Here is a 13,851-nt window from a genome sequence, read left to right as displayed (position 1 = left end):
GGTTATTAGTTAGTTAGTTAGTAGTTTATAAGTAGTCTCTTTCAAATTTAATTTCAAACAATACCATTAAAATGGTGAACAACTGTCAAATTAAAAATAAGGAACTTTTGCTCAACAGTATGATTTTAAATCCAAAAGCTGAACCAAAGATGTAAAGCCCAGACTGTGTCACTTGAACTGTAAAATATGTATGCAAATAGCAAAACATCTTAATAAAAATGCATTTAAGTTGTAAAAAAAAAAAGGCAAACTTTCATTCGGCATAGGACTGTTGAGTAATCCAGTTCACTTTGCTTTCGCTGCGCTTCGATCTAAGATTGGACCCCACCAGTGGTAATCCAACTTGGAAATCGTCGTTTGATTTTTCTGTTCGTTTTTCGCGTTAAGGTAATATTATATTATCAGGCACGTAGCGTAACCGGCACGGCACGTTTCATGCAAGACAAATATTATTGCGTGTGTTTCAAATGTGTATGCGTATATATAGCGGAACGGCTCCGGGCATACACAGCACGCTTCAGACAAATGCATGAAGGAATTCTCGAAAAGAATATTTTGCCGGTGCCGGGCACGAACTACATGGGCGAGTAGCACCATACATACAAACCCAACGCCGAAGTTCGTGGTGTGGGTGCGTTCGTCGCTCTTCGGTACGACATCGGTTCAATCACCAGTAGCATTTCTCCGCTCCGTCTGCGCTGCCGGTCCGTACAGAGAAGTTGCTATGCCTGATGATATGAATACATCATGTATTTGTCTGCCGGTATCGGTACGTGCCGTTTACGCTACGTGCCTGATAATATAAAACGGCCTTTATTCGTATCGTGTGTTCTTCTTTCCGCGTCATAAATTGGACGCTTCGCGTAGTGTGCGATGAGCAAGAAGAAGAGGAAGGCAGGCTCGAGCCCTGCAAAAAACGAACGCATTGCCAGGGGCAATAAAATTTCGAGGTAAGCGTCATCTAATGATGCACGCGGTGTTGGTGCAGTGAATAGCGCTCGCACTGAACCGAGCCTTCGCGAATGTGACACCGCACCGAACAACAGCGAAGTAGGCGATTTCGGCGCGTCGGTCGAAAATGTAAACGCCCAGGCAGCAACCAAAATCAAGCTCCCCCCGCTGGTGGTGAAGGCGGTCGCTCTCGACAAACTCATCAGCGAATTCGCATCGATGGGTGTTACAGCATAGTACAAGCTGTGTGGCATAATTCGGTCTTTTTCCAAGCAGTTAACATTGTTTATTTTCTGTCTTCATAAGGGCTTCGTTTGTGCCTTTGAGAATGCATCAATGCATTAAACTGACGTTATGGCGAAGCAGACGTTAAGGTTGTGCACCAAAAAATTATTTGGGAATACTAAGCATCTTGAATATCTTACTGGAATGTTATAAGTTTTTTGGGTTCGCGTGCCAGTCACAAAACTGCCTTCAACTAGGATTGCATTTGCGCTAATATTGATCATAATGAAGCATTGCTATTGTTTTCGAGGTTGTTATTAACAAAAAGAGTTTATTTCTCTTGTTTAGTCATCAAGAAAGTAAATGTTCTGGAATTTTGTATGTGATTAGGTTTTGCTTGCTAGTAGCAAAACTTCCTCCACTAAGGGAGACAGCTGCGCTTATCTCGAGCATGAGAGAGTAATGCAACTCTTTTTAAGGCCAGTAATATTAACAGAAGCGTTTCTTTTGAGAATAGCGCAAAATGATGAGAAATGTTTATATTGCTAGTAGTTTCAAGCCACCAATGTATGGCTCTGTATGCATGCTATGGTGAACGCTTGTTTGGCACTTGGTTTAAGCTTAGTTTGTACGAACGATATCTAGAGGTGCGTTTCCTTTGAGGCAATACTAATTAACATGTAGCATGATATTTGATACTTGCAAGTATTGTCATTGTTGTTGTTTACATACGGTGCCAAAGATATATTGATGTAGTTATGAGATATGGAATAATGGTGCTGGTGCAACATGTATGTTTAGTATTTTTTTTTTATTTTTTTTTTATTTTTATAGAGACTTTGCCTAATGTGGCATTCGCCTCTGTATTTCAATTTTATTTTGTGAGTTTACAGTAATTCATATATGATTGTACAGTTTGATGTCTTTTAAAAATTTCAGTACTTTTTCTTCCATATTGTTGTTGTTACTTAATATATCCCTTATATTGTTTGGTAGTCCATTTCGTCTCCTTTCAATAGCGTATTTACAGCAATCGAGTAGTATATGGTTCACAGTGATTGGTTTGCTACAGATGTCACACATCGCGGGAGGTTTCCTCTCGAACAGATGCTTTTTGTTGTACCAAGTATGTCCCAGACGCAATCTGGTCAGTACTATTTGCTCTCGCCTAGTTTTTCTGTCCTTCCATCTCGTTATGGTACCTTTAATGAGTTTTAGGCCTCTCGGATCTGCGTTGTTCCAGATAAATTGATGTTTTTGCCACAAAATCCTTCTACACCAGCTAACTGCATCTTGTGCGGGAATCGAGGAACAAATCACCTCCGCATTTCGTCCTTCGCGAGCCATGTCATCCGCCTTTTCATTTCCGTCGATTCCCTGGTGACCAGGAACCCAGCATAGAATGATTTGTTTATCCTTCATCTCTTTTACAATTTTTTGAATGAAAGGATGATGCAACTTCCCTTTTTCTATCTCCTGTAAGCAGCTTGCAGAATCTGTGAAAATTACGCTTCTATTTTGTATTTGCCTTGTAGCTTTCGCAATTGCAAAAGCTTCGGCGGAATAAACGGAACATTGATTACCAAGGCTTCCACTAAGCCGGTAGTTCGGGCCTACAATTCCAACTCCAACTTTGGATTGTGATAACGAACCATCTGTGAACCAAAGGTCGTAATCAGCGTATTTTTTTTCCACTAGTGATTCAAATAATTTTTGGGCTATCAGACGTCCTTGACCTGCTCTGACCCGTTTTTTCAAAAACCAGTCGATTTTAGGACACGCTTCATACCAGGGTCTACCTAGCTTAGTGTGGATTTTTGTGATCATCGGGAGTTTTTGATTGGTTAGAGCATTAAGTGCTTGATTGGTTTTCTTCCATATTGTTTTGGTTGTAGCGTTTTCCCTCTCCATGATTCTACAAGCCTTTTTTGCCAATGTTAAGGTTGCCACAAATTCCCATGGGAGCCGTGCTGCTTCTGCCATCATCGATTGTATTGGAGTTGTTCGGAGGGCACCTGATGCAATCCGAATCATCAATTATCAATTATCATTTCAAAAGCAGTCCAGTCTGCATCCTTGAAAAGCCATCTTTTGCGATAGTAAATGTTGCGGAGCGTATTGTGGGACCGTATGAGAATCGGAAAGTGATCACTTCCATAACTGTCTTGCTCAACTGACCATGTAAAGTTTGACACGAGGCCAGGAGAAACAAAAGAAATATCAATTGATGAAAATGATCCTGACGTGCAGTGTATATGAGTAGGTGATCCATTGTTCAGCGAGACAAGATTATTATCAACAGCCCATTCAAAAATCCTGCGACCTCGAGTAGTGGAAGTAGATGCACCCCAAGCTTCATGTTTCGCGTTGAAATCTCCACAGATTATGTAAGGAGGTTCACTTGTCCTTATGAGTTCGTTGAGCTCGTTGACCAGGTTTTCGTTGTTCGCATTGTTTGGAATGTATAGCGAAATGACAGTTATGTTCCATGGATCGCCAATTCTGGCAATACAAGCGTGCATATCAGTGGTATTGTTTATGCTTTGGTAGCAGAAGTCATTCCGAATGCCCAAACCAGCGATTCCCTTCCCTAGGCTCGCTGGACGATTGTGTGTTATCCAGTTGTAATTGTTGCATAGAAGGTTGTTGGTTTTATCGGTTATCATTTCTTGTAAACAGATAACGGCTGGAGTGTTGTCATCAGCGAGTTTTTTGAATTCGGGATAGTTTCGCCATATACTTCGCACATTCCATTGAAGAAGGAAAGTTTCGTTGTTATTTGTGTTGATTTCGGAGATATTGCTGAACTGACTTTCGTTCTCGTTGTCTCGTACTCGTCTGAATTCAGTATCTGAGAATGAGAAGGTAGCTGGGGAGAATTGTCTGTTGTCAATACGTTTACTGGTACTTGCCTGTAAGGGCAAGTCCCCAACACCGGTAGCTGCTGTAGGATCAGTCCGAGGTACGGGAACATCTACAATCAGGACCGGTGTTAGGAAATGCCCGGGGTTAACGGACCCCTCACCGGTAGTAGTTGCAGCTTGTGAAAGATGAAAAGACGTAGGCGGTGGTGAATGATGTTGAATCATTGGGACTGATATTCGGGAACTCGAACCTTCGCCTGGATCCCACAGTTGGTAAAAATCACGTAAAGTTGGTTGTTGGGACAGGCCCCTCACATCGAAAGCTTTTGAAGGGTTGCTCCGAGATTCGGGAACATCTACTGTCAGGAACCGTGTGTGGAAATGCATAGACTCTTGATAGGCATCGTTCGAAGAAAATTCTAGAGTTTTGGAATCATTTTCAATGTTGGAAGCAGAACTAACGGTGCTAATTGGCGTTGAGCAGCTGCTACTGTTTTTACTGGTCGTAGAGAGGGTTTCGCTATTAACAGGTGTGGGTGTAACGTCCTGCACAAGTATGTTATCCTGCTGGGCTTCCCGGCCGGAAAGTGAGGGAGTTTGTACATTCTCGTTCGTCTCAATCCAGTTAGATGCGTGGTTGTTGTTAGTCTGCGTCGTTGAGTCTGGTGGGTTGATTGTTGTGCGTTGGTGTTGATTTACTGGGTTTTCCGAACATAGTGAGGTGAAGAATCTTCATCGAACTCTAATTCATAATCGGAAATATCCACCACTTGTTCTTCCGCGTATAATACAGGAGGTTGATAAGTTGCTGGTAACTGTGACTTTTTGGAGGGAGGTTGGTTGTTTTCGGGAGAAATTTCCTGACTGTGTTGATATGATGATGCTCGAGCATTCACACGCTTTGATTTTCGTCTAGTTTCAGTTTCACTTTTGTTGGTACTACACGTCTCGAATTGGATTTTTTCTTGAAGTTTTTGAATGTAGTGTTTCATAGCAGAGTTTTGTTTTTCAAGCTGTTTGTTTGCTTGTTCATGCTCTTGGACTGTTTTAAGTAGGTTATCAAATTCGTAGTTCTTTTCTGCTTGCACTTTAAGGATTACATCCATTTTCTGTTCCAACGCTTCACTTTGCTTAACTTTTTCGGTTAGGAGTGCAATTAGTTCATCTTTTTTCTTGTTTTCTTCCTGTAGTGCATCTAGTCTAGCCCGATCAAGGCGAGGTTGAGCGGCCACTTTAGAGTAGGTAGTGTGTCCAGTTGCTACACGTTTTCTAGCTTCATCAAACGAGAGGTTGAGATCGATTTTTGTTTGGATGACAGCTTTTTCTTCTTTGTACTTTATACATTTACGACTGGACGGTCTGTGGTTTTCGTTACAATGGAGGCAATGAGAGTTTTCTTCGCATGATTCTCTTGCATCTTCATGTGTTTGGGAGCAATTGTAACATCTTTTTGGGCCGGGACATTTGAGTTTGGGGTGACCATACTGATAACATTTGAAACAAAGCATCGGTTCTGGGTAATACGTCCGCGTTTCAATTCGTAGCAGACCAACTTTCACATGCTTAGGATATGTTGATTGATTCATTGTCAGAACAAAAACTGGCGTATTTTTTATATGTTTCACTGCTTTTACTCGTTGACTTTTCAACTCGCTCAGTAGTTCATCGTCGGTCATGTCAGCAATGTCCCAAGACGCGATAACACAGCGGCATGAGTTAAGCGTAGGGTGCAGCTTAATTTCGATCTCTGTCCCATCTGACAAGTGAGTGAGGTTGAGCAGCTCTTTGATCTGATTTGGTTTTCTTGTATTAAGAATGTATTGTGTACCTTTTTCTGCTGTCCGTGCACTCTCGATCTGACCGACCTGTGCTCGAATGCTTTTTGCAATTAGAAGAGGTTTCTTTGGAAGTGGAGATTGGTTTTTGCCTGTCATAAGCAAAGTTGTTAATGCTCCAAACTCATTTTGATGGTTGTAGAGTTCAGGAAAACTTCTTTCGGGAGGTTCATCAGAACCGCCCTCGCTGAAAGAGGCCATATGGGCCTCGATACGGTGAGATCTAAAACACTGTACGGTTGATTTCTTGAATCACAATTACAACGACTTTTTTATCGATTGTATGGGTTATTTGCTTAGTATGGATTTCCAATTTTTTTGTTGCACTCACTATTCACAATAGCGTTATGGAAAAATATCAAACGAATATTAATTATATATATTTTTCAATTTTCCAAAAATTGGAGCAGGTGAAAAAAATCGACAGCTACCGTTCAAGGCTTGCTAAGATTGGTTTAGTATTTAGTATAAATATTAAAATGAATTTAAATTGAAATTATGTGTACCTCAAATGAATTCCTTGAGTAGCTAAAGTTAGGGTCATATGTTACCTACGTTACATTCAAGTTCATACCAGAATGAAAACGATCTAAACGATCTAATGATCACATACATGTACCATTTTGTTTGAAAGCTCCACGTAAAGTTAGTTGAAATCAGAATCTCGTGGAAGACAGACGTCTGAATAAAACCCAATTTTTCTCCAATCCGAGAAGTTTTGAGTACTGTAGTTTTACAATTTACGCGATCCGAATAACCCGTTCCCGAATTAAGTGGAACTTGTGCCCAGGTTCCTCAGCCCGTTCCTTAGTTAAAAGGAAAACGAGACGGGATCACAGTGCGTTTCGGAAGTAGTTTCCAGCATCGCGTGAATGCAATTGAACAATCCGGTTCAATTGCACCAGCTGTAGGAGACAGTGTTTGACTGAGTCAAGTGGCATCCAAGTTTTTGGGCCAAAAGGCCAATAGTGCCGTGAAGCACTATGTCGCTTCGGACATTCCGGGTAATCGGCTGAAACAAGTGGCATTCACGTTTTTAGGCCCAGAGGCCATTAGTGCCGTTGAGAAAGCCTTCGCGTCGGACAATCCGGGTAATCCGCTGAAACATTGGTCCTTCGAACCGGATGCGAAGGACATTCCGGGGACCAAAAAGTGATTGTGGCCACGTTTGTCAAGAACAAAGGTTCGGTGTGGAATCTGCCATTTTGCACGCGATGTGTGAAACCAATAGGCATTGTTAGTGCATCCGTTGTTCGAGACAATTAGCAAAGAAGATTGCAATTGTTCAGTGTCGAAGACTAAGTAGTGACTTTGACCCTTTGTGAAGGTGAACAATATCTATTGTTTCTCGCGATTTAACTCAAGTCAAGCTACGCTAGCATTGTTGGATCGATACGTTGTTCGATCGATCGATCGCAATTGAAAGGACGCTTTATATCCTTTGCTCGGGCAAGTAGTGCACCGTGTTTAGCAATTCGGTAACTGTGCAGTGTTTTTTCGAAATTCCTTGGTGACCGAAACATCCTCGTCGGGAAAGAGTCGAAGAAAAAGACTATACGGGAAGAAGTTTTACGTACCGTCCCACCCACGTTCCGTCTTGTTTGTGAATCTATTTTCGTTGTTGTGGTCGTTCGAATAACGCCAACGTCGGGAGATGGCCACCATGAAAGTGAAGGATAAAAAGTTGAAAGACAAATTAACTCTTCGACGGTCATTACTTTCAACACTCGAGACAGTGGAAGCCTTCATGGATAATTACGAGGAAGAACGAGATTTCCCACAAGTACCAGTGTGGCTGGAGATACTCGACCAGGCTTTCCAGGACTGCTTGAAGGTTCAATCCGAAATTGAAAGGATGGACAATGGAGACGCCCCGTTAGTGAAGCATCTCCAGGAACGCCACCAGTTCCAGTGTAGATACTGTGCAACCAAGGGATGGTTGATGAACAGGCGATTGCTGGACCTGAACTCAACCATCAATGTACACGATGCAGCTCCAGCTCAACCTACTAGCTTCCACCTACGGTTGCCAAAAATAGATCTGCCGAAGTTTGACGGCGACTATTCACGGTGGCTGGGATTTCGTGACACCTTCAAATCGATGGTACATGACGTCAAGAACATTCCACTGGTAGCGAAGCTGCAGTTCCTGCTCCAGTCTTTAGAGGGTGAGGCACGTACGCCTTACGAGACGGTGGATATAGTGGCAGCCAATTATGTCATCACCTGGGAAGCCCTCCTAAAGCGCTATGATAACAAGCGGTTTTTAACAAAACAGTTGTATCGTACACTACACGATCTCGCTCCAATCCGGAAAGAATCTGCACAAGATCTTCATCATCTTGTAGACGATTTTCAACGCCATGTGAAGGCACTGGCGAAGCTTGATGAGTTGGTGGAAACGTGGGACACTCCACTGATTTGTATGTTGTCCTATAAAATGGACCCTGCTACCCTCAGAGCCTGGGAGGAGTATGCAGCAAAGTCGGATAATGTTGGGTACGAAGCATGTATCGAGTTTCTCTACCAGCGAATTCGGATTCTGCACACAGTGTCAACAGAGATCCAACATCGTTCTCAAGCAGCACCAGCCAAGGTGGCCGGTCCCCATTCCTTCAGCAAGAAGCTCCCCACTACGAAGGCGGTTGCCAACTCCGCTACCGCAAGTTCGCGTCCAAGTCCACCATCCTGCATTGCATGCCCGGAGAAGCATCTATTGTTTCAGTGTTCAGCCTTTCAAAGAATGACCGTTGAGCAGCGCCGCGAACTAATTTCCCAGAAGCGACTTTGTTGGAACTGCTTCAAATCGTCGCATATCGCACGGAGATGCGACTCCAAGTACACCTGTCGTCATTGTCACGAACGCCACCATACGCTGTTGCACAAATCCTCGAGCGACCCTGCAGCACAGTCAACACCCCAGTACCCGACACAACAAGCGAATTCCCACGGATCGGGTATTTTGGTTCCCGAAGTAAGCGTTCCTGCTCATAGCAGTTCCCCATCAACTGTTTTCCTGTCCACTGTTTCGCTGTGGATCGAGGATCGATTTGGAAGACAACATTCTGCTCGAGCATTAATCGACTCTGGTTCGCAGTCGAACTTCATCTCAAAGAAGCTGGCTCGTCGTTTGTGTCTACAGTCAGATCGAGTACGTGTTCCCATCGCTGGCATCGGTGAAACAACAGTGACGGTTACCCAGTCTGTCATCTCCACTATTCACTCCAAGAACAACGAGTTTTCCAGCAAGTTAGAGTTCCTGGTTTTACCGAATCCAACCTCTGAACTTCCCACGTCAAATGTCGACATATCCATGTGGAAAATCCCGTCAAACTTCCCATTAGCTGACCCTGCATTCAACGTGTCGAGTCCTATCGACCTGTTACTCGGAATCGAACAATTCCACGAATACATTATGAGTGGTAGAATAATCCTCGGGAAAGGATGTCCAGTACTATTCGAGACTGTCTTCGGGTGGGCTGTAATCGGTCGATGCTACGGCACAACTCCACCAACTACTCCGGTCTGCCACATCGCCACCACTCGAAATCTGGAATCTCTTTTGGAACGGTTCTGGGAGCTCGAATCCTTGCAGTCCGACCGAATCTATTCTGCTAAGGAGATCGCCTGCGAGGAGCTATATCAGGGTACTACGACTAGAAAATCCGACGGGAGATATGTAGTGTCTCTTCCCAAATCACAGGACCCTTACATTCAACTCGGTGAATCCCGTGCAATCGCCGAAAGACGTCTACTATGCTTGGAGCGAAAACTTGAACGTGATGCATCCGTAAAGGAAGCCTACCATGAGTTCTTGGAAGAATATTCACGGCTAGGCCATATGCGACGGCTCGAGGATCCGGTGGACAACTCCATTTACCACTACTATTTGCCACACCACCCCGTATTCAAAGCCAGCAGTACAACCACGAAAGTACGGGTCGTATTTGATGCGTCCTGCCGTACGTCGTCTGGTAGTTCCCTCAATGATCTTCTGCTTGTCGGGCCAATCGTTCAAGAGGATCTTCAGTCAATTAAATTGCGTTTCCGGACAAACCCAATCGGTCTTGTGGCGGACATTGAAAAAATGTTCCGTCAGATTGCAGTTTGTCGCAACGATCAACCACTCCTCAGAATACTTTTCCGACAGAAGCCAACGGATCCAATCTCCACGTACGAGCTTCAGACCGTTACCTACGGTACCTCTTCTGCGCCGTTTCTCTCCACACGTACTCTCGTACAGCTCGCTACAGATGAAGGCGAGAACTTTCCGATGGCCAAAAAGGCCGTCCTCGAAGACTTTTACGTGGACGACCTCATCAGCGGTGCATCTACACCCGAAGAAGCCGTAGAACTCCGTCGACAGCTCAGTGCTATGTTGCAATCCGCCGGGTTTCCGTTGAGGAAATGGGCCTCCAACAGTTCGGCAGTCCTAGCCGAAATACCATCGGAGGAATTGGCAATTCAGCCGGTTTACGAATTCGCCGACGAGCAGTCGGTGTCTACACTCGGACTTATATGGGAACCGCATTCCGATACTTTGCGGTTTCGGATCCAACTTACACCTCCTGCAGTCGAACTCACCCGACGGAATTTACTGTCGTACATTGCCAAGATCTACGATCCATTGGGCCTTGCCGGTCCGGTAATTTCAACAGCCAAGCAGTTTATGCAGCGCTTGTGGGCATTGAAGAACAACGATGGGAATTCCTACGCTTGGGACGATCCACTTCCGACAAGGATCCAAGATGAATGGAAAGCATTTCATTACCAATTGAACTTGGTGAGCGATGTTCGCATTCCCCGATTCGTTTCGGTGGCCGGTGCTACCAGCTTCGAATTGCACTTCTTCTCAGACGCCTCCGAAAGGGCATACGGTACATGCGTGTACATGCGATCCGAGGATCAACGCCAGAACGTTGTCGTCCACCTGCTTGCAGCAAAATCAAGGGTCACGCCATTGAAGACCCGCCATTCCATTGCCCGCTTGGAACTCTGTGCTGCAGTTCTCTCTACAGACCTGTTCCTGAAGGTAATTGCCTCGCTTAAATCTAACTTTCCTGTTTTCTTCTGGGTAGACTCCATGACCGTGCTTCAATGGCTGAAAGCATCACCCAACAGATGGAAAACTTTTGTGGGCAACCGAGTGTCCAAAATTCAAATTGCGACAGTTGGTCATCCATGGTACCACGTGCCAGGAAAGGACAATCCGGCCGATGATATATCCCGTGGCCTCACTCCAGCCGAACTTCTTCACCAAGAGCGATGGTGGACCGGGCCTGCTTGGCTCAAGCAGACCAAGAAACATTGGCCAACTCGTCGATTCCGTGGCATCCTCCAAGGCTGTCGTCGAAGAATGTAAAGTGTGCCTGGCGGCACTCATATCTCCCACGAATCAACTGTGCGATTGGTTGTTCAACTGTTTCTCGTCGTATACTAAGCTACGGAAGGCCGTGGCATACTTCCTGCGGTACATGGGTGTACTGCACGCAACAGCTGCCAAGAAACATCCTGATGGGGCTTGTGCGGCATCCTCGAAGACACCATGTGAGCCACACACACATCTCACTGCATCCGATCTTCAAGACGCTGAACATGTTCTGTGTCAACTATCCCAGCGTGAAACGTTTCCGACGGAGCTAAAAGCACTACGCAATGGACGACCAGTTGACAAAACATCCCCTATGAAATTCTTCAATCCAATGCTCTCCAAGGACGGCCTCATCAAGGTTGGTGGTCGTATTCAAGACTCCAACTCTCCCGAAGGAATGAAGCATCCAATCATCATCTCGAGTAAACACCGACTGGCACACCTGCTTGCTGATCACTACCACCGAACTCTAATGCACGCCGGACCGCAGCTGATGACGACCACCATCAGACAGAAGTTCTGGATTCTACGAGGCAGAGATTTATTGCGTCAAGTGTACCACCAGTGCCATACCTGCTTCCGTAGAAAACCGGTATTGATCCAGCAAGCAACAGCAGATTTACCTAACTCCAGAGTGACACCGTCGCGGCCATTTTCAGTCTCCGGTGTCGACTATTGCGGCCCGATCCTCTTACGTGGTCCACACCGTAGAGCAGGACCAGTCAAAGCATACATCGCTTTATTCGTGTGCTTCTCAACGCGGGCCGTACATCTGGAGCTCGTCAGCGATCTCTCCACAGCAGCATTCCTGGCTGCTCTGAAGCGGTTCATAGCACGGCGTGGCAAGGTCTGTGAACTTCATTCAGACAATGCTACAAACTTTAAAGGAGCCGCCAACGAGCTGCATCATCTCTTTAAAACGCTTAAAACGGACGACAGCAGCCGAAAACTCATTTTCGACTGGTGCGCTAATGCAGAAATCAGGTGGAAATTCATTCCACCGCGCGCACCTCACTTTGGTGGTCTGTGGGAGGCGGCGGTGAAATCGGCGAAGAGTCATCTTCTGAAGGAAGTGGGTAATACAACCGTCACCCACGAAGAAATGCTGACCCTGCTCGCCCAGGTCGAAATGTGCCTCAACTCACGGCCCATAACTGAGATGTCCAATGACCGAACGGATCTAGAGGCTCTTACACCGGGTCATTTCCTGGTCGGTTCGAACCTGCAATCGATTCCAGAAGCCGACTACAAGCAATTACCAGACAACAAGCTCAACCGTTGGCAGCTGATGCAAAAACGACTCCAGGCAATTTGGAAGCGCTGGAGCACCGAGTATTTACAGCAGCTGCAAGCCCGTTCATCAAAAGGCATCAAACCTCCCGTTGACATCCGAGTGGGCCGACTAGTCATCATTAAGGACGACAACCTTCCCCCAGCCCAGTGGATGTTGGGTCGCATAACGAAGATTCATCCCGCTCATGATGGTATCGTTAGAGTCGTCACCTTGAAGACGGCATCTGCAGACAATGTTGTCCGTCCTGTCGTCAAACTTTCACTTCTTCCAATGCCATCAAACGTGAACGACGTTGAGAATGAGCCAATATCTTCGACGCCAGACAGTTCATCGATTCGTACGCAGCAGTGTCCGTGTAGTAATTAAAATACGTTACTATTTTAAGGTGGCCGGAGTGTTTAGTATTTAGTATAAATATTAAAATGAATTTAAATTGAAATTATGTGTACCTCAAATGAATTCCTTGAGTAGCTAAAGTTAGGGTCATATGTTACCTACGTTACATTCAAGTTCATACCAGAATGAAAACGATCTAAACGATCTAATGATCACATACATGTACCATCTTGTTTGAAAGCTCCACGTAAAGTTAGTTGAAATCAGAATCTCGTGGAAGACAGACGTCTGAATAAAACCCAATTTTTCTCCAATCCGAGAAGTTTTGAGTACTGTAGTTTTACAATTTACGCGATCCGAATAACCCGTTCCCGAATTAAGTGGAACTTGTGCCCAGGTTCCTCAGCCCGTTCCTTAGTTAAAAGGAAAACGAGACGGGATCACAGTGCGTTTCGGAAGTAGTTTCCAGCATCGCGTGAATGCAATTGAACAATCCGGTTCAATTGCACCAGCTGTAGGAGACAGTGTTTGACTGAGTCAAGTGGCATCCAAGTTTTTGGGCCAAAAGGCCAATAGTGCCGTGAAGCACTATGTCGCTTCGGACATTCCGGGTAATCGGCTGAAACAAGTGGCATTCACGTTTTTAGGCCCAGAGGCCATTAGTGCCGTTGAGAAAGCCTTCGCGTCGGACAATCCGGGTAATCCGCTGAAACAATGTATATAATCGACTGTAGCCGAGTCTATGTCAATTTCGAAAAAGGCCACCGGAATAGCCTTCGAGGTAAATTTTCAATGCATTGGCATGAAATAAATTGCGACATACGATTGTTTTGCGAGGGCAAGAATGAATCATCAATCAATTATCGTCAACTGATTCTACAATGAAAAAATCATTTCAGAGATTATTCTACTAAGCAGTTGTTTCTAAAATTTCACAGCATTATAGAATAATATCCGAAGGTATAAACAAGCGAC

At 44.9% G+C, this 13,851-nt stretch overlaps 1 protein-coding gene across 1 annotated transcript; it reads left to right on the top strand.

Moving 5' to 3' along the window:
- Positions 1-7,529: 7,529 nt before the first annotated feature.
- Positions 7,530-12,906, top strand: LOC129774024 (uncharacterized). The gene is made up of 2 exons (XM_055777713.1): positions 7,530-10,907; positions 10,984-12,906. Exons 1-2 carry the CDS (start codon positions 7,530-7,532, stop codon positions 12,904-12,906), a joined length of 5,301 nt encoding a protein of 1,766 aa, XP_055633688.1.
- Positions 12,907-13,851: the final 945 nt, after the last annotated feature.

Source organism: Toxorhynchites rutilus, chromosome 3 (genome assembly GCF_029784135.1).
Source record: "Toxorhynchites rutilus septentrionalis strain SRP chromosome 3, ASM2978413v1, whole genome shotgun sequence".
NCBI lineage: Eukaryota > Metazoa > Arthropoda > Insecta > Diptera > Culicidae > Toxorhynchites > Toxorhynchites rutilus.
The sequence above is the reverse complement of the archived record's forward strand: the minus strand, read 5'-3'. Positions and strand labels throughout refer to the sequence as shown.